At 57.8% G+C, this 20161-nt stretch overlaps 1 protein-coding gene across 2 annotated transcripts in view; it reads right to left on the bottom strand.

Annotated features, from left to right (window-relative positions):
• Window positions 1-466: 466 nt before the first annotated feature.
• Window positions 467-20161, bottom strand: part of SPNS2 (SPNS lysolipid transporter 2, sphingosine-1-phosphate) — a 34354-nt gene continuing 14659 nt past the window's right edge. Inside the window, exons 3-13 of one of the 2 annotated variants that reach the window (XM_059908391.1) lie at window positions 12388-12524; window positions 6757-6908; window positions 6470-6536; window positions 4910-5052; window positions 4455-4607; window positions 4150-4339; window positions 3781-3846; window positions 1818-1916; window positions 1567-1730; window positions 1110-1156; window positions 467-556 (exon numbers count right to left, since the gene is read on the bottom strand). In XM_059908391.1, the coding sequence (XP_059764374.1) occupies window positions 1114-1156; window positions 1567-1730; window positions 1818-1916; window positions 3781-3846; window positions 4150-4339; window positions 4455-4607; window positions 4910-5052; window positions 6470-6536; window positions 6757-6908; window positions 12388-12524 (1214 nt within the window). In that variant the 3' untranslated portion in view covers window positions 467-556; window positions 1110-1113. Of the gene's footprint in view, window positions 557-1109; window positions 1271-1566; window positions 1731-1817; window positions 1917-3780; window positions 3847-4149; window positions 4340-4454; window positions 4608-4909; window positions 5053-6469; window positions 6537-6756; window positions 6909-12387; window positions 12525-20161 lie in introns of those variants that run through there. The other variant, XM_059908390.1, reaches the window with a different exon arrangement.

Below are 20161 nucleotides of genomic sequence, written 5' to 3'. Positions count from 1 at the left end.
CCAACGTCCACGAGGTCAGAGGCCCAGCTGACAGGCTGTGTAGTCCTCACACACCAGGCCCTTCAGGGAGCCTCAGAGCCGGAAGTGCCACCCTGAGGCTTGGGCCACCTCTTCTCTGTGCAGCCCAGGGGTTGTCGTGTCTTCAAAGCTGCAGGTAGTGCCTTGCCCAGCAAGCTGGGGGGGAAAGTCCAGCCCCCGGGCCCCGGGGTCTGGGGAGGGCAGAGACTGCCCCAGGGTCACGCAAGCCGGGGACAGGCCAGCCTCTCCCCACACGCCCACAGCGGGCTGTCTTCCTCCTGGGCCCCAGGGCCCCTGCACCCCAGACCCAGGCCTGGGGGTCTGTCCCAGGGTATGGCTCCAGCACACACAGCCTTCCAGGTTAGTTGAGGACACAGCTTCTTGGAGCCAAGGCCACGCGGCAGTCCCAGACCAGAGCCGGTGGGCGCCCAGCTGTGGGTCACACGGAAAGCTTCGGGACAGCCCTACGGGGCCAGGGCGCCGGGGGACACCTCCCAGGCTAGGTAGGAGCAAGGGTTCTTCGTTGTCCCAGTGGCACCTGGAGGGAGGGGGTCAGAGGTCAGGTGTGGAGCCCATTCCAGAGCTTCCCTCTTTCACGATCCTCCCTATTGGGAGGAACAGGCCTTTCTCTGGGCTCCCGTGGCATGAAGGGTGTGGGTCTACTGGAGCCAAGGCGTGGGGCAGTGACCTTGGATTTTGTATTGCTGGGAAGCTGCAGCCCCCAGAGGCCAGGCCCAGAGAAAGATCCAAGTAGGAGTCAGGCCCTGGCACCTCTAGGAGGATTCGGGAGGACAGAATCCAGAACCGAGCAGGGAGTTCCTGGCCAGTCCCCACCCTGACCTATGCCCCCAGCTCTTCTGAGGAAGGAAGGGGGAGCTGCCTCCCTCCCATGGGTCCACTGGTCAATTTGGGCAACATCTCATGAGGAAGAGGACCAAGGCCAGGGCTGGGATGTTCTCAGGCAGGAGGTGACTCAGGAGCTGTGCCTGCTTCCAGAACACCCCTCCACGGCGAGCTGAGTGCCCCCCCCACTAACCCTGCCCCTTCCCTCCACAAGGAGTCTTGCCCCCAGCCCCCCGACCCACACTCACTGCCTCAGACTTTCACAGATGCGGGCGGCATCACCAGCGGGTTCACCCTGGGGGAGAGACGGGCGGGGGTCAAGGTGGCGGATCAGCGGGGGCCTGGCCCGGGCACTGCTCTGGCGCATCGCATCGCGGGGGCCGGCGGACCGGATGTGCTGGGCAGGGACCTCGTCAGCCCCAGAGGGAGGTGGGAGAGCCCAGGAGTGGGGAGAGGAGAGAGAGAGAGAGAAGAGTAAAGAGGAGAGGAGAAAGAAGTCAGAAAATGAGAGGAAAAAGAAGGGGCGGAGCCCCAACCCTGAAAACCATTCATTCCGGAGAAAAACCCACCTAGAACCACCACAAAAACCCCGGGGCCACCATGGGCTCCCTCTTGTGATGGAGGCAGCATCTGGAGGGCGGGGACCTTGTCAGCCAGATGACCCACCAGCAGGCAGCAGGCCCACCCTCACCCCCCCCCACTCACTGCTGCTCAGCCTTGGCACGGTCGCTGAGGAAGAAGAGCGCGGTGGCCAGGAAGAACATGCCACCCAGGACCACGACGAAGGGGCAGAGCATGAGGGCGTAGCCCAGGCTCAGGAACTCCCAGAGCGGGGAGTCCTTGGTGCTCTGGCGGATCAGGTCGGAGATCTATGGGATGGGGGAGGGGGTGGGTGTTAGCGCGGGGCCACCTCCCAAAGGCCTGCACCCCACCCGCCCCCCGCCCCCAGTACTCACAAAGCCGATGAGGTAGGGGCTTCCGGCGTCCCCCAGCAGGTGGGACGTGAAGCTCTGCAGGGCAACGGCAGTGGCCCGTCTGGTGGGGATGACCACATACTGTGCAAGAGGCAGCAGGTCAGAGGCCAGCAGTCAGGTGTGCCCACCTGGCCTCATCCCAGGGGTCACGACACTTCTGAAGCTCCCATGGCCTCAGACTCACTCCTGCCCTGGTGTCTTGACTTGTTCTCCTGGGTCCTCCCCGGCTCCTGAGACCAGGCTGCCTTAGTGTCTGCACTTGGCCCTTGGCGGGGAGCCAAGTGCACCGGTCACAGGGAAACCGACGCCCGGGGGCACAGAGATTGCACGTGGCAACACTGGGACCAGAACCCTGGCCTCAGTCTTGCCCTCACCTCCCTACAAGCTAAAGACCCATCTTGGTTTCCCCTCCTTGGGGACCTGCCAAGGCCTGGGCTGGCTGGGATGGGTGATGGTGGTGAAGCAGGATCCTGCCTAGAAGAGCCTCCACTTTTACCCCCAGCACGGACTGCCAGAGCCGCTGGGCCCCCGGAACCCCCGCCAGACCAAGCAGGCCCTGACCCACAGGGGCTGCAGCTCTAAAGCTGGGCGGGCCAAGGTCAGACAGAGGGGCTGGTGGCAGAGCAGCAGGGGGCGGGCAGCAGCCATGTCAGCGGGCGCCCTGGGCAGCCCCTTGCCCCCGAGCGCAGCTTCCTCATCTAGTGCGAGCCCCAGCCTTGGTAGACAGTCTGTGAGAACAGCCAGTGCCCACGGGGCACCCAGTTACTGGCGGGGAGGGGAAGACCTGGATTGCGTGGCCCCATTTCCAGGAATAATTAGTCACTTGGCTGTGACACTTAATAAAATGGGACACGATTTCCCTGGGACCCAAACCCTGTCAGCATCTGGGGCTGCCCCTGGGGCTGGGGGCAGAGGAGGGGGTCCTGCCTACCGCCAAGGGCACTTGATTCAGGCAAACGCACTCCAGCCTTCACTCCCGCATGTGCAGTGACCCCCGCCTGGCACTGAGCTGAGTCAGACCTCCCGCCCATCACCCCTTTAGCCAGGGACTGGGTGAGGGGGGCGGTGTTGGAGGGAGACCACCCCAGGTGAAGCACATACACAGGGAAGCTCGGGCGGGGCCAGGCAGGCTTCCTGGAGGGGAGCTAGCAGGGGCCCGATGCCCAGGCAGACGCTGATCTCCTAGGCTGACCCACATTCTGGCACCAAACCCCAAGTGCCCTGAAGGTGGCCCCATGAGGAGTCCTTCCTCCCCCTGCCCCCAGGGCCCACCCTGGCACCTCCCACCCTCCCCACCGCCGGTGCCCTGCATACCCTTCTCCCAACTCTCTCCCGGCCCTGACTTGGAGGATCCCTGAGGACAGGACCAGATGTCAGCACCCCCTCCACCACCCCTGCCCCAGACTGCCGCTTGTTATCGAGGCCACAGCCCCCTCCTGCTTCCTCCCAGGCTGCTCCCGTCCCTGCCCAAGGACACAAGCCCCTGCTGCCACTCAGATGGCCCTTTGTCCCCGGCCGCCTGGTCTGGAGCCCATTGTTGGCCCCGTGAAGACGGCCTCTGTCTGCCCGACCCAGCCACGGGCGCTGGAGCAGGCGCGCCTGGAGCCCAGGCTGAGCCAGGAGGGCAGAGTCCACGGGAGCTCAGACCCTGGGGTGGAGCGTTGGCAGACAGCACCACTCTGGTGCCAGCCTGGCACTGCCAGGCTCCCGGCCACAAACCGGAGCCTCCAGACATCGCCCTCCGCACCCAGTCCCCACATCCTGCCCTTCTGCCTGCTCAACCCTCTGATTCCAGGCCCTGCCCCGATGCAGACCCCCAAATCTCTGATCCCCTCTCCCCGCTCACAAGCCCGGCTGGCTCTCCCACCCCTTCACCCACCCTCCCCATCTGCCCCGAGAGGTCGAGAGGCCCCGGTCAGCACGAGGCAACCTTGGCCTGCCTCACCATGAGGATGTCCGCCGTGATGGCCCAGTTAGAAAACAGCAGCGTCTCCCCTACAAAGATGCAGATCTGCCCGGGAGAGACCAGAGCAACCATCAGGGGGTGCTCTGCCCACCACTGGCCCCAGGCTGCTGGCTGCTGGCCGGGAGCCCCCAGAAGCCCCCCCAACGCCGGCTCCTGGCGGTCAGGCTCACGGGGAATCTGTGGATTAGCTACAGGCTTCAAGCCAGGCCCACAGCCCTGGCCAGAGCAGGGGCAGACTGAGGACTGGAGCCTCCCCGTGGGGGGGGGGGGTCCCCCGCCCAAGTCAGACTGCATTTCCTCTTCCAGAGCCCAGCTCCCCCGCCACCCTGGCACTCCCACCGCACTCACATAGGCCCCCACGATGCTGCTCTTGGCCGCCACGAAGATGAGGCAGATGAAGATGGCGGAGCCCAGCATACCCACAGCGCACACCAGCGGGTCAGCCCGCTGGGTCCGCAGGCGGCACCAGCGCGTGGCTCCTGCGCCCGTGACCACCCCGAGAAAACCCGTAAAGCAGGTGATGGCCCCGAAGATGAGGCTGCGGAGACAGAGGACGGTGCGGCACGGGTTAGGGGGCAGGGCCGGGGTAGAGGGGCCGGCGGCCTCCCTCACCCCGCCATCCCCGCCTGCCCACTGAGCCCGCCTGGCCGCACCTGTCCTTGGCCGCACAGGGCGGGCTGCTGCACGTCTCTGCCGCCTTCTGCACGACTTGGGCGCGGTGCAGGTAGAGCGGGATCCACATGCCCAGGGCCCCTGTGGCGAAGGACACGGCTGACGTGGCCAGGGAGGAGAAGACGTAGCTGCGGCTGGGGAGAGGCCGGGGCAGCAACACTGAGCGGGGGCCAGCATCCCCGCAGCTGGCAGGGTCGGGCCCAGGAGGCAGGCTTTCCTCCCTCACTCCTTCCCCCAGGGACAGAAGGCCTCAAACGCCTTCCCTACGGGCTCTGGGGGTGAGGGCTCTGGCTTCAGGGATCATAAACACTCGTGGCCCCGGCACTGTGGACAGGGAGTCCGGCCAAGCGGGCTGCGTGGGCCAGCCTGCAAGGTGCGGTCCTCTCATCTCGGCGCCCCCCCCTCTTCCCACCGGACCCCTCCCAGCAGCACTCACTTGCGGATCAGGGCCTTCATGTCTCGGAGCCATGACGTCCGGGCCTTGAGCTGCCCCCCGAGCTGGTCAGCGTGGCCTCTCTTAGTGGCCGGGACCAGGACGAGGATGAGCGTTCCTGTGATCATGCCCAGGATGGGGGACACCTGGTGGGTCAGGGTGCACCAAGTTAGGACACCAGGGCCCAGGCGTCTTTGTCTCTGCTGCACCTGGAAGGGGGAGCAGGCCAGCCACGCCTTCTCTGGGCCCTGGGCTCCTCCTCTGGGCTAGTATCTGCCCAGCCTTCCTGACTGGGCCAAGCCACTGGGGGTGAGGCTAGCATATGGGGCTCAAAATGGGCTGTGCCGACCAGGGGCAGGATGGGAGAGAGGACTGAAAGTGAAAGGGAGAGAGGGATGGTCAGATGGATGGAGGAGGGAGGACAGATGGCTGAATAGTCAGAGAGATGGATGGATGGATGGATGGATGGATGGATGGATGGATAGATAGATAGATTGCTGGGTGGATGAATTAACACATGGAAGGACAGGAGGATGGATGGATGGATGGATGAGTGGATGAGTGGATGAGTGGATGAGTGGATGAGTGGATGAGTGGATGGGTGACGAGTGATGGATGATGGGTGACGAGTGATGGATGATGGGTGATCGATGGAACGAAAGGAAGACAGGTAGGTGGGCAGACATATGGAATGATGACTGGGAGAGGAGAGTTCCTGGGGACAGGGAGCCAGATACCAGCTCTTGCCCCCCTCCCTGGGTCTGGGAAAGGTTCCCAGGCCAGCTCGTCACCCTGGTGGTGGGGGGGCACTGAGAAGGGGCTGGCTGCGCATGAAGCTTCCAGCTGATCCACCCGGTAGCTTATCGTTTGGGAGGGGCCCGTGTGGGTTCCAGGAGAACGAGGCTCGGGACTCCCTCTGGGCCTTCCCTGCATCTTGCCCAGCGTCCAGAACTGACTCTCCAAGGCCCCAGGCCTCTCTCCAGATGGAAAGGGCGCATCTCGGGAGTCTGGATTCCAATATACCAGTTCCTCCACCAGCTCATGAGAACAGGGAAATCTGTACCCACCCCCACCAGGCCTGGGAGCCCATGGTCTGGGGAGTTCCTCTCCACTCGCCGCCCCCATCAAAAAATTCCACGGAGGCTGCTTCCTTCCTGCTTTTGAGGAAAAAACACTTTGTCTTAAGCTTCCTCTCCTTCACAAGACTGGGGATCTCTGTTTCCTCTGATTGCACTGTCCTGGGGCCTTGGCGGACTTGTGCTGAATCCTCCTGCAGGACAGGAAGTGGCTCCAGACCCCGGGGCCCTCACACAGAGGCCTCGTCTCAGCCCCTCCCCAGCACGGTGCCACAGCTCAAAGCAGGAAGTGCCGCCGTGAACGTGGAATTTCCTTCGTCCTCACAGACTGGGGCCCCTGAGTGGGGCGAGTCTGGCACCCCTCACGCCTCAAAGTGAACTAATGGAGAAGAGCCCAGGCCCACGAGGTGGGAAGCCTGGCGGCTGAGGCTCTGTCCCTGAATCTCTGGGCGACCCTGGGCAACGGCTGGTCTGGGGATGTCCTTACCCGCAAGGCCCAGTGCCAGTCTCCGGCCGCCTGCTTCACGCTGGAGCCGGTGATGTAGCCCAGGCCGCTGCAGAGAGGACGGCACGGTCAGGCAGGGATGGGTAGGGCGTCAGGGGCAGGGGATACTCACCAGTCTAGCAGGCCACCAGCCCCCGCCCCCCAGCCAGCCAGGGAGCTGGTCCAGGCGCTTCTCAAGGCTGCCTGCCCACGCGTTTAGGTCACAGAGGGCCAAACTCCAGGGAGAGGGAGTGGTCAGAAATCCGAAGGGACCTGGCCCGGATCCTCACCTGCCCAGAGGGATGGCGAAGTAGAAGACAGACAGCATGAGCGTGCGCGTGTTCTTGGTGAAGAGGTCTCCGATGATGGTGGGCGCGATGGTAGAGTAGCTGGCCTCACCGATGCCCACCAGCCCGCGGGACAGGACCAGCAGCCAGAAGTGCTGTGGGGAAGGGCGGAGAGCGCTGGGGGGCGCACCTGCTCCCCTGCCTGCGCACCCCTGCTCCCCCCTTTGCTCCCTACCCGCGGCAGGGCCCAGGAGACAGGAGAGAGGATGGAGCCCAACCCCTGCCGCAGCAAGGACTACACCCCAGGCCACTCTGGGCCTCAGTTCCTGCCTCTGAATAGTGGGTCTGACTGGGTCTAGCTGGCCCAGTGCTGGGATGGAGCTGGACTTTCAGGGGCTGAGAGTTGTAGGTTTGGCGGGGGACGTAAGCCTGTGTCTCCACTGCCACCCCGACCCGTTGGGAGACTTCCTCCCTGGGTTCTGGCCCCATCTTGGGAGCCTCAAGCCGCCCCTACTCTGTGTCCCATCCCCTGACCAGGCAGCTGGGCTGACCCTGGCGGCACTGAGGACTCAGTGTAAATGGAGAGTGGGCAGGGCAGCCCAGTGGGCTCAGCGCCCCTCCCCCATGCACACATCAAAGAGCAAAGCCCAGCTACGCTGGGAAGGGTGGGGCCGTGCCAGCTGCCAGTGGTTCTACCCCTTTGATGTGGACCCAGCCCCTCCATCCCCCCAGCTGCCCAGGGCCTGAGAACCAAGCCTGGTCATTTTTCCCCAGCCCCACCCTGACCACCCATCCGGCCAGCATTGCCCACATCCAGCCCTCCTCCGGGTCTCCCTGTTTCTGCACATCTCTTTCCCGGCCCTCTCTCTGTGTCGCTGGTCCTGCCCATCCATCTCTGCGCCTCTCGTTTCCATAGTTCATTCGCTCTCACCCTCCATCTCTGAGTCTTCCTTCTCCTGGCCCCTTGCCTGTGCTTCTTTCCCTGAGAAGCATCAGCCCACAGCCTTTGTCTATTTTTCTGTTGGGTTCTTTGTCTTTCTTGCATTAGTTTCTGTTAGCGTTTTATATATCATGGGAATTGACATTTATTAGATAGGTCACAAATATTTTCCATCATCTTTCTTTCCACTTTGTTTATGGGGAGTTTCATCATACAGAAGCTTTGTGTTGTTTAATTTGATGCTGTCCAAGCTGTTGATTTTTCCTTAATGGCTTCTGGATTTCACATCTTGCTCAAGAAGGGCTAGTCCATCCCAGAATGATACAAAAATATTCTTTTATCTTTTATGTTTGTTATATTTTAGAAAGAGAAAGAGAATGGGAGTGATTTCCTTATTCTCCTCTGTACAAGAGCAGGCAGATAAGACCTCTTTGACAAGGGATCCCATTGATCCCCACTCCTCCCCCAGGAACTGGCTATTTTGTCCATTTGTCACGACTTCCTCTCTACCTTTGCCTGCACATACACGTACCAAGGAACAACATTTAGTGTCCCCTGTGTGCTCTCAAAAAATAAACATAAAAAGACCATTCCTGGGACTTCCCTGCTGGTCCGGTGGTTGAGAATCCACCTTCCAATGCAGGGGACGCGGGTTCGGTCCCTGGTTGGGGGACGGGAGCCCACATGCCGCAACTACTGAGCACGCGAGCCACAACTAGAGAGCAGCCCATGTGCCGCAACGAAGATCGTGCGTGCCACCCGACACAGCCAAAAGTAAAATAAATAAATATTAAAAAAAAAAAAAAAAAAAGACCATTCCATGCATCTTGTCCCACAACTTGATTTTTTTCCCTCATCTTTTGGAAACCCATTTCAGCTGGCTAATATAGATCTAGTTCATTCTCCCATTCTATCTGGGCATCCCCCAAGTCGAGGTCATTTAGTTTCTTTTTTTTCTATTACAAAACTTGCAGCAAACGTCCTTACATGCACCTGTCACTTTGTGTCCACGAGTTGGAGTTTCTCCCTTTGGCATGTACCCCCAAGTAGAAGGCTGGGCTGTGGGGTGTACACAGAATTTTACAAAATCCTGCCCCACTTTGCTCTCCAAAGAGGCTCTACCAATTTACACTCCCACTAGTAGCTTGAATAACACTTGGTATTGTCAGCCTTTTTAATTGCCGCCAATCTGATGGGTGTGAAATGGTAACTTACTGTTGTTTTAATTTGCAGTGCCCTGATTACTCAAGAAGCCGAGAACCATCTCTTCCTACATATGTTGCCTGTTGGGGGATCTTCCCCTGGAAGTGCCTGTCACTATCCTTTGCCCATTTTTTCTACCGGGTTGTTTGTCTTTTTCTTGTTGAATTATAGTTCTAGATTTTTTTTTTTTTTTTTTGGCTGTGTTGGGTCTTCGTTTCTGTGCGAGGGCTTTCTCTAGTTGTGGCAAGCGGGGGCCACTCCTCATCGCGGTGCGCGGGCCTCTCACTGTCGCAGCCTCTCTTGTTGTGGAGCACAGGCTCCAGACGCACAGGCTCAGTAGTTGTGGCTCACGGGCCCAGCTGCTCCGCGGCATGTGGGATCTTCCCGGACCAGGGCTTGAACCCGTGTCCCCTCCATTGGCAGGCAGACTCTCAACCACTGCGCCACCAGGGAAGCCCTAGTTCTAGACTTTTATGGTTTGCTTTTTACTTTACTTTCACCTAGCTGGGATTTATTTTGAAGTATGGTTAGAAATACAGACCATACTTTATCTTCCATCCAGATGGAGAGTCAATACTCCCAAAACCATTTATTTGAGATGCAACTTTCATCCTCCACTCAATTCCCATAGAAAGGAGGACTGTATTTCCTTGATCTCTTAGTTTATCCCTTCGCTGTTTTCATTGGAAAAGCCATGTTTTGATAACGGATAGGACAAGAGCCCTTTCATTGTTGTTTTCACAATGTTCTTGGCTGTTCCTGGGCACTTTCTCTGCCAGATTTACTTCAGAATCACATTGCCAAGGTCCACCAAAAACCCCCATGGGACTCGGATTGTGACTGCAATGAACTCATAGATTAATTGGGGGTGATCCGTCTGTCTCTCTCTCTGCCTCTGCTCATCTTCTCTCCCCATCTCTCCCTTCCTTCCACACACCCAGAGTGGGGCCCAGCCTTGACATCGTGGTCCTGTACTCACTGGTCAATCCCAGAAGCAGCCCCAGAGGTCAGATGATGAGGGGCCTGGTCAGGGGCAGGACAAGACCCAGAGGGGGTCCAGAAGCTTCTTCTGGTCCAGTCCCCATTTTTGACTGTGGCCATCAGGCTCTACCTGACGTTCTAGGCCTGGGGTTTTTTTTTTTTAATTTATTTTTGGCTGCGTTGGGTCTTCATTGCTGCGCGCGGGCTTTCTCTAGTTGCGGCTAGTAGGGGCTACTCTTCGTTGTGGTGCGCGGGCTTCTCATTGTGGTGGCTTCTCTTGTTGCAGGGCACGGGCTCTAGGTGCACGGGCTTCAGTAGTTGTGGCTCGCAGGCTCAGTAGTTGTGGCTCGTGGGCTCTAGAGCGCAGGCTCAGTAGTTGTGGCGCACGGGCTTAGTTGCTCCGTGGCATGTGGGATCTTCCCGGACCAGGGCTCGAACCTGTGTCCCCTGCATTGGCAGGTGGATTCTTAACCACCACGCCACCAGGGAAGTCCTAGGCCTGGAGCTTATTACCTGGCCTGACCCTTCTCTATGAAGCTGCCCCGTGAAGCAAACTTGTATCCCCCAAACCTGCTAGTTCTCTCTGCCCTCACCTCCAACCTCCTCTCAATCAGTGTAAATCTGACTCACCATTGCCCTTCTTCAGACTCTTCCAGGGTCCAGCACTTCCCTCAGGAGAAAGCTCAAGCCTTCCAACCTGGCATTCAAGGCTCTCCATGACCTGGTCCCTGCCTTCCTTTCCAGCCAAAGCACTCGCCTCCTCAATCTACCAACACACTCAACCATTTCTGCCTCCATGGGGCTGCTCCCTCTGCCTGTGCTATCTTCACCAAGAGGCCTAACCTCCCTGTCTTGCCTGCCCAACTCAACTGCCACCTCCTCCAGGAAGTCTTCCCTGACCACATGGATGTCAGAGACTGCTCTCTCTTCAGTGAGGACTTTCAGCACTTTGCTTATCTTGAAGGCTCTGAACATGGGAGCTCCTGTCACATCTTCCCATCCCCAGGCCTGGGTGCTCCCAAGGCCAGGGTCTCCTCCTTTGTCCCCTAGGCTGAACGCTCCCTGAAGGCAAATCCTGGTCTTCTCCCCTTCTTTTCTTTTTTTTTTTTAAAGATTTAATTTTATTTATTTTTGGCTGCTTTGGGTCTTCATTGCTGCGTGCAGACTTTCTCTAGTTGCAGCGAGCGGGAGCTACTCTTCGTTGTGGTGCGCAGGTTTCTCATTGTGGTGGCTTCTCTTGTTGCGGAGCACGGGCTCTAGGTGCGCGGCTTTCATAGTTGCAGCATGCGGGCTCTAGAGCTCAGGCTCAGTAGTTGTGGCGCATGGGCTCAGTAGTTGCGGCATGCGGGCTCTAAAGTACAGGCTCAGTAGTTGTGGCACATGGGCTCAGTAGTTGCGGCATGCGGGCTCTAAAGTACAGGCTCAGTAGTTGTGGCGCATGGGCTTAGTTGCTCCACGGCATGTGGGATCTCCCTGGACCAGGGCTCGAACCTGTGTCCCCTGCATTGGCAGGCGGATTCTCATCTGCTGCGCCACCAGGGAAGTCCCTCCCCTTCTTCCTCTATCTCCCTCTATAGTAGCCATCATGTGATTGTCCGTCCTCTGCTTGAAGACCCCTAGTGACGGGATACTCACTACCTCTCAGAGCAACATATCTCCTCATTGGAAGAAAGAACAGAAATAATGATTTGTTGAAACCTGCCATGTGTCAGGGTCTGGACATTCATGAGTTCAATTATTTCTCACAACCACCCTTCATACTAAGAAGTATCATCCCCAATTAAAGATAAGGAAACTGAGGCTCAGAGAAGTTAAGTTTCTCCAGATCACAAAGCTGAGTGGGCAACAGAATTGGGATATTCAAATCCAGAACTGTGGGAGCCAAGTGAGAAACATCTTCTTTCCTGGGAATTCCCTGGCGGTCCAGTGGTTAGGAATCCACACTCATTGCTGAGGGCCCGGGTTCAATCCCTGGTTGGGGAACTAACATCCCACAAGCTACACGTTGTGGCCAAAAAAAAAAAGAAAGAAAGATCTTCCTTACACTGAACTGATGTTTGTCTCCCTAGGACTTTGACCCAGGGAGTTGGCTGATGGTCGGACAAAGAGAAAACTGTGTGAGGCCTAGAGAAGGGTAGTGACGTATCTAGGGTCACACAGCAAGATGACAGCAGAGCCAGAACTAGAACCCAAGGGTCCTGACTCCTTGGCCAGACTTGCCCCACTGATCCTTGCATCCTCCCCAAATCAGAAGCAGCTCAGAGAGAGTCAGGATGCCACACAGGGCTGTGATTCCCTCTGTTCAAGGCCAGCAAGGGGAAAGCCCAATCGGTAGGGCCAGTGTATAGAAGTACCCAAAGACCCCCTCATCCCACCATACTTGGACCCAACAGGCTGGAACCCCAGTCTAGACTAGGACAGGTCAATCAGACTTGCCACCCGCTGGAGGAACCAGGACACACGGACGGGATGAGCAGGAATGCCGGGTGGAAAGCCCGGGCAGGCCTCACCTGCTGCGGAATGAAGGAGCTGGAGAACGTGACGGCCGACCAGAAGAAAATCCCACAGCTGAGGATCACTTTCCTGTTGAAGCGGTCACCCAGGTAGCCAAAGATGGGCGCAGCCACCATGAAGCTGCAGATGAACACTGCGTGGGGAGAGGAGAGCGGCAGGTGTGGCACATGGGTCTCATGGCTGAGCCCACCCGCCCAGACCACCCAGCGAGAGGCCAAGTGCCTGCTGAGGAAGCGGCCGCTGCCCGAGAGGGGCAACCTCGGCCAGACCTGGGCCCAGGGGAGGCGGGACAGGCCCTCTGGGTTAGGAGACTCCACGACTCCATCCTCCTCAACGCCCAGTGGCAGGTGAGCCCTTCGGGTACTTTTTAAAAGAGTAAAGATTATTCACTATTCAACATTTTCTACTTGTCAGGGGCTGTGCTAGGGGCTCACCACACAGCATCTTGTGTACCTTTCCGACCCCCATCCCACCTCACAGATGGGGAGACACACAGAGAGAAGTGACTTGCCTAAGGCCCCACCGGTAGTAAATGTCCCAGTGGGGACTTGACTCCCTGTCTGACTCCAGAGCCAGTGTTCCTTATACTTTGCCATGCTACTCTCCTTATTATACTTGAAAAAGAGGTTCAGAGAGGGAAAGGGACCTACGCAAGGTCACACAGCAAATTGGGGCAGAACTGGACCTGGAACCCCCAGTCTCATACCTGCCAGATCACACAGCCACCCTCACTCCCAGCAGACTGCAGAGACTGTCCTGACATTTGGAAACATTGTCATTCATTTGTTCATTCATTCATTCGTTCACTCATTCATTCATCCATCCGTTCATCCATTCAACAAAGACCAAAATTCCTAGACTCTTGGAGTTTTCATTCTCGTGAGAAACAATGAAATAAAAAATATAGTATGTCAAGGGGTGACACATGCTAAGGAGGGAAAAAGGGCAGAAACAGGAGATAGGAAAAGTGTGTGAGAAAAAGAAAACAGATGTTAAAATTTTAAATAGAAAAGTCAGAGGTGACATTTCAGCAAAGACCTGGAGGAGATGAGGAGACAAATCATGCAAATAGTAGGTTGAGAACAGCAAGTGCAAAGGCCCTGGGGCAGGAATGTGCTTAGCATATTTGTGGAACAACAAATAGACCAGAGTGGCTGGAGCAGAGGGACACTGGGGGAAAGGCCAGATGGGGTGGGGCCTTGTGGCTCACTGTGGTGACTGTGGCTTCTATGGGTGAGAAAGGAAAACACCAGAGGATGCTGAGCAGAGGAGTGATGTGACCTGGTTTTGTTCTTCCAGAACAATAGAGCAGCAGAGTCTCAGAGGACCCTGTGGGGATGGCACTACCAGTATGGGAGGGGCCTTCGAGGTCCCAGGGGGGATAAAGAGTCCAGCAACGCAGGGTAGTCGCTAGGTCATGCGGTGAGGCAGCCCCTGATTCCTGCTCCTGGAAGGCAATCCCACAGCTGACGGGCAGATGGCCAGACAAAGGCCGGGTGGGCAGATAAGACGGCCGGCCAAGCTAAACATTCACAGGCTCTGGCTGTTCCCTCACAGACCTGAGCCCCTAGGAGAAGACAGGGAGGGGAGGAAGGAGGCAAGGAGGTGAGAGCAGGCTGGGCTGGAGCAGCGCGACTGTCCCTCACTTATCCCAGGGAGCAGGATGGTGAGCGTGTATGGGTGTGGGGGGCAATCTTTTAATCCCAACTGTGTGACTGGGGCCTCGGGCAGCATCAGCAGAGAGGTGCACAAATCTGGGCACTAGAGACGCAGTGCCTGGTCTTGAATTCAGCTCTATTCCTTCCCAGCTGGGTGACCTTGGGCAGGTCACAACCTCTCTGTCCCTCAATTCAGTGGTGTGCTGATAAATGTTTAGCAACTGGCTCTCCAAAAATGAGGCGGGGGGCGGGGGGAGTCCTGATGTGTAGTGTTTGCCCGTTTTCATGGTGCAAATACTCCCACCATGGTCTGATTTCAAGCTACCAATGTGATGTCACTAATCAGAGCTGGGAAGACAGATGCAGTCACAGAGTTGTACATAGAGTATTTCTACCACCTAGATCCAACAGACATAAATAACCTTAAGAACACAGATAATAGTGAAAGGTAGCAAAATAATTAGGGGGTGATGAATTCTGAGTGTTTATTACCTTTGGTTTTTTTTTTTTTAATAGCTCTTTGGAGTATAATTATACAAAGTATAATTGTATAATTGCTTCACAATACTGTGTTAGTTTCTGTTGCACAAAAAAGCGAATCAGCCATATGCATACACATGTCCCCATATCCCCTCCCTCCTGAGCCTCCCTCCCATCCTCCTTATCCCAACACTCTAGGTCATTGCGAAGCACCGAGCCGATCTCCCTGTGCTATGCTGTGATGTTGTTTAATTGTAAGTTTATATAATTTAGTTTGTAATAACGGTTGTGCTTAACAACCAGCTCACACAATTCCTGAAAATTTAACAATCAACTCTCATGAACCTAAGCCACCTCCAGCGCGCCAACTTCCTCATCTGTAAAAATGAAGATAAAAATAGCAACTCCCTGCTTGCTCTGAGCACTGGATGAGACAATGCATGTAAGGTGCTTAATGCCACACCCTTCCCAGAGTGGGTCAGCCTTGGTCAACACTGGGCCCTTGTTTAGATCAGTCAAGGTAGAAATTATTTCCTCATATCTAGAAAAAGAATTTTTCCTGCTGGGTCTGTCTCCCAGGACCTGCCTGAGATCAGACCAGGATATGGGCTGGAAAGAGATTTCAGTCTCATCAGGACTTACACATGTTCGGGGAGAAGGAAGAATTGTTCCCTCTATGCCTGTCTGTATTAGGTGAGGAGTGGGCAGAAAGAATCAGAATAGGAGTTGCCCCCCTGTCTGGCCAAGGAGCAGACCCTGTCCATGGGTTGCCCAGCTTAAAGAGTTAAAATGCCAGGGAACCAGCAAGGAGGGCCAAATCCTACCAAGACAATGAAGGGAGGCTTCATAGAGGCAGTGATGGCAGAGCAGGGCATTGAAGGCTGCATAGGAGTTCACCGCGATGATACTACTTAAAATCAAGTATACTAAAATATAAATTACAAATCTTATAAGACTGTATAATGGTTAATGAGGCATAATGCTTATTGTTAATAATAATTGCAGTTACCGTTTATGGAGCATTTATTATAGACAAGGCCCAGGGAGGTGCCCTGGACATAAGCACAGATTATCTCATTTGATTCTCCCTATTATCTTCATCTTATGGAGGGCACAGTAGAGGCTAAAAGGAGTGACATCACACAGCTAGTGTATGGCTAAGCCAGAATTTATACCCCAATTTGACTCCAGAGTCCTTGCTCTAAATCACACCACAGGCGGCCAGGCTGGGAAGGCGGAAGATCCCAGCTGATGTTCCAAAGGTCAGAGAAAGTTCAGTGTGTGTTGGGGACAGCAGGAAGACGCGTGAGGCTGTAGGCTGGGAAGGTGATAGAGAGGAAGCAGTGGGAGGTGAGGCCACGGAGGGAGATCGGGCCCTAACCCCTAGTACCAGGTTTGGTGTTAGTTAGAGGGCAGTGGAGATCCACAGCACACTGTTCTCCCCCTTCAAGGAGGAGCACTGGCCAAGCCCCCGCTGGGTGGGTGCAGAGGGGCTGAAGGAGGTGAGCCAGGCCTCGGCCAGACCTCAGCCATCCTGGTCCATCCCTATCGTCCTGTCCACAGCAGAACCGGAAGGCAGCCCCCCTAGTGCTTTCCCCGCTAGCTTTCTGCCTGCTCTTCTGGGTGGGCAGAGGCACCCGGGACTTCAGATGGACTCCTGCTGGGACAGCCACGCCCCATCCCCACCCCTGTCCCGCCAAAGGTCACCAACTCCCAACCTGAGTTTTACCATCTGTCCCATTGTACAGCTGGGGCCACTGGAAGGTGGAAGAACTTGCCCAAGATGACACAGCAACCCTCCCGACCCTGGACTCTCTCGTCTCTCAGGGTTTCCCCTTGGGGACAAGGGAACCCAGGGTTAGCAGGGAGACACAATCCATCTTTCCAGCCCTCCCTTCTGCTCTGGGGAGCCAAGAGAAAGGACGTCTCCCGGCCCTCAGGGTTGTCACAGGCCAGCAGAGAGGCCTGAACACAGCTAGGTAGGGCCTGGAGGGAAAAAAATTCCTGGCAGAAGGAACAGCACAGGGGCTTCCCTGGTGGCGCAGTGGTTAAGAATCCACCTGCCAATGCAGGGGACACAGGTTTGAGCCCTGGTCCGGGAAGATCCCACATGCCGCGGAGCAACTAGGCCCGTGAGCCACAACTACTGAGCCTGCGCTCTAGAGCCCGCGAGCCACAACTACCGAGCCCGCGTGCCACAACTACTGAAGCCTGCGCGCCTAGAGCCTGTGCTCCACAACAAGAGAAGCCACCGCAATGAGAAGCCCCTGCACCGCAACGAAGAGTAGCCGCCACTCGCTGCAACTAGAGAAAGTCTGCGCGCAGCAATGAAGACCCAACGCGGCCAAATAATTAATTAATTAATTAATTTTTAAAAAAAAAAAGAAGAAGAAGGAACAGCACAGGCAAAGGCCTGGACAGGTGACCCATGTCCCAGATGGGGGCGCAGAGCCTTCTCCAGCCAGCGGGAAGCTCTGCTGAAAATAAAGACCACCCGGCCTAGAAGCTTCCTGGGCTCAGCACCCACAACCCCACCGTCTTTGTCTGGTGGAGGAGAGCTTTCTGGGCAGACTGGCTGCCCCACCCCTGGTCTCGGCAGGGCCGGCTTTCCCGGCACGAGGACATCCTGTGGTCGGGGTGTGGGGAAGCCCTCGGTCAGCTCACGTGTGCTGAGCCCACAGGTCTGGGACAATGGAGCCGCCGGCAGGGAGCCAGGGCAGGGGGCAGGGCCGCGGAGGGCCGAGTGGGAGGAGTCAGAGCCCCTGGCTCACCCGGAGAAGCTGGGGCTGAGCCTCACTCCCTCCTCTGCAAGATGGGTGGTGCGCCCCTCCTCACAGGGCCGGCACGAGGTCATCAAGGAGACAGGGCTTGGGCGGCAACCCTAAGGCGCCACCCACCTCTCACGGTGCTGGCTGAAGGCCTTCTCCCGTGGGCCTGCCGAGGAGGCCGGCACCCAAAGCTTGAAACGACTCCCGCTGAGAGTTCTGTGCCCCTGCAGGCAGCCCCCCCGACCACCCGCATTCCGAACCCACGGAGCTGCTGGAAGGTGGTCCTGGAGCAGGAGCGGGTGAGGTCTGCGCTGGGGGAGCCCTGAGTCCCCAGACTGTGGCCTTGGAGCACACGTCCAGCCCCACTTCAGCCTGGGCTGAACCAGGGCTATTTTTACAAAGTCCGGATCCGGCCAACTTGTTATTTGGAGGAGACTCGCCACCCTCCACGTCCTGTGGGCAGGGAGGGTGCTCGGGCAGGCGTGGGGTGGGTGGGGTCAGGCTCTGCCCGAGCACCCTCCCTGCCCACAGGATGGGGAGGATGGAGGCCCAGGCCGGCAGGATGATGGGGAGGACCCAGAACAGCCAGCCCCATCGGTACCTGGAAGCCCACCAGACTCAGAGCCCCTTCGGGAAGAATGGGAAGTACTCCTCCTTCAAACTCCGCTCAGAATATAAACCCTAGGTTGGCCACTGAGGCCTCAGGGAGGGAGGTTCTCGGGCCTCCCTTCTAACAGGAGGGTCCTGCGGGGAGAGCCACGGGGGCTGCCTAGATGTGCCTTCAGAACCTGAGTCTCTGTCGAAGCGGGAGGATATTGCCAGGCTGGCGAAAGTGAGGAGGGAGCAAGGCCAGAAGGAGACTCAGTCCCAAAACAAAGGCGCTGTCTGGTTTCAGTCTGAGCTGGCTCTTCCTCTGTCCCCACTCTCCCCCTGCCCCCGCCCCCCAATCCTGACACTTCCTCGTGATGCCACGAACCCCAGCCCTGAGTTGGTCCCGAGGGGAAACAGCAGGGGCAGGCCCAGGCCGAACTCTCAGCCACCCCACGCACCCCCCCCCCAACCCTGTCTCCTGGCCCAGCAGCTCCTGGTGCCCACAAATAAGCAGGCACCCCAGCTGTCAGCCCTGGCCCTTTGATCTGGGCAAGCAGCAACACCTGGCTCTGACCTTACCAGGGAAGAGCCAGGTGCCTGTGGCCGAGGCCAATTAGGTGACTTGCCTGGTAGCCCACTGAGTCACATCCTGGTCTAGCCCACCTGGCTTCTTGGCTCAGCTGGCCAGAGAGGCACGGACACTCTGGGGAGCCATCCCAGCTGTGCCCAGGGTAGGTGGTAGGGTGAGGGCCACAGAGTAATGACTAGAGGGTCTCGGAGAGTGCTGGGAACTCTCACCATGGCCCAGAGGCACCCACCCCGAGAACACTGAGATGCCAGACACTCAGGCACCTGGGATAAGCCTCACCAATCCAGCGGCCATCTGTGCCCCCATCCCGAGCCAAGAGGACCTCATACACAGAAGTCCCAATGCCAGGCCTGCTACTCTCTCACCATGAGACCTTAAACAAGTCATTTCCCCTCTCTTGACCTCTGTCCTTCCATCTGGAAAGTGAAGCTGACCAAAGGGGGCTTGTAGGAGGAAGACTCAAACAAGGTGATGCTGTGGGTGATTTATCCCCCTCCGGCCAGGTCGCCAGGGATAAGAAGGACACAGCCTGGGACATAATTGAGGCAGCGCTATGACCCTCGCAGCCCTCCCATCCGCTCCCTGGGCAGCTGCACTGGCCCTGACCTCGATCAGTGGGAGTTGAATGGAGGAGGCCAGAGCAGATCAGTCAGCAACGCCAAGAGCAGGAGGGGGATGAGGCTCGGGCTGGGTCCCCAGTGACTCAGGGGCCACGGAGGAGGGGGATGGGCAGCTAGGCTCCCTCCTGCACTTCCCTCCCCAGCTCGGCAGCCTGGTCCCTCCCACACTCCCATCCGGCTTGAACTCTGTCTCTCCAGCTGTAAGTGCTGGTCACTGCATTGCACGGAACCCAGGAGGCTGGAGGAACCTGTCCCAGGCCCCAGGGCAGGATGACTTGCTCTGACCTAGCCAGGGAGGCCAAGCAAGGGGGGCGGGGGGCGGGGAGGAGCCAGCAGAGGGGCTTGGGCTCACATCCAGGGTGGAGGTGATGTCTGCGGGGGCAGGGACCTGGGCGCCCTTAGGAGGAGCTGGACGGCACAGCCCAGCCCTAGTCCTAGCTCGGTTAATTCTCACGTATTCGGGCTGAACCCTGGAGCTTTCATCTCCCCTCTCTGAGCCCCAGAGGCCCCATCTGGGAAATGAGGATGGGCACTGAGCCTAGCTGAATGGCTGTGGCTCAAGGAGGCCGTGGAGGCCTGGCACGGGTGCGTGGTGGAATGCCACCCAGACAGGTCAGGCAGGTTCCTGGACAGAGCCAGCCTCTCCGCCCCTCCCTCCCAGGAGAGCCCGGGAGGGGACGGGGTTCCCAGGGTGGAATGCAGACCATGCACCTTCGCAGCCACATCTAACTGGGCCTCACGGCCAGATGGACTCCAGGACCAAGGGGAAATCAGGGCCAAGGGAGCTGGCCAAACAGCAAGGTCAGGGCCGAGTCAGAACCAGCCCTGGGATGTAATACTGGCTCTGAGTCTCTGCCCAGGCCTGAGGGTCCTGCAGAGGGCACAGCCGGCAGGGCCACAGCCAGTGGAGGGCCAGGAGGCAGGGCAGCCACAGGGCTGACATGGACCCTGGAGGGAGGGGCAGAGGCTGGAATCACTGCTTAATCACCCGCCACGCTGCCCTGGCCCAGGGGGGCTCGGGCCCTGCCTCCCCACCAGTCCCAAGGCTGGGCCCCGGGGGGTGA

Source organism: Balaenoptera ricei, chromosome 20 (genome assembly GCF_028023285.1).
Source record: "Balaenoptera ricei isolate mBalRic1 chromosome 20, mBalRic1.hap2, whole genome shotgun sequence".
In the NCBI taxonomy this organism is placed as follows: Eukaryota; Metazoa; Chordata; class Mammalia; order Artiodactyla; family Balaenopteridae; genus Balaenoptera; species Balaenoptera ricei.
Note: the sequence above shows the minus strand (reverse complement) of the source record. Positions and strands in the feature narration are given on the sequence as shown.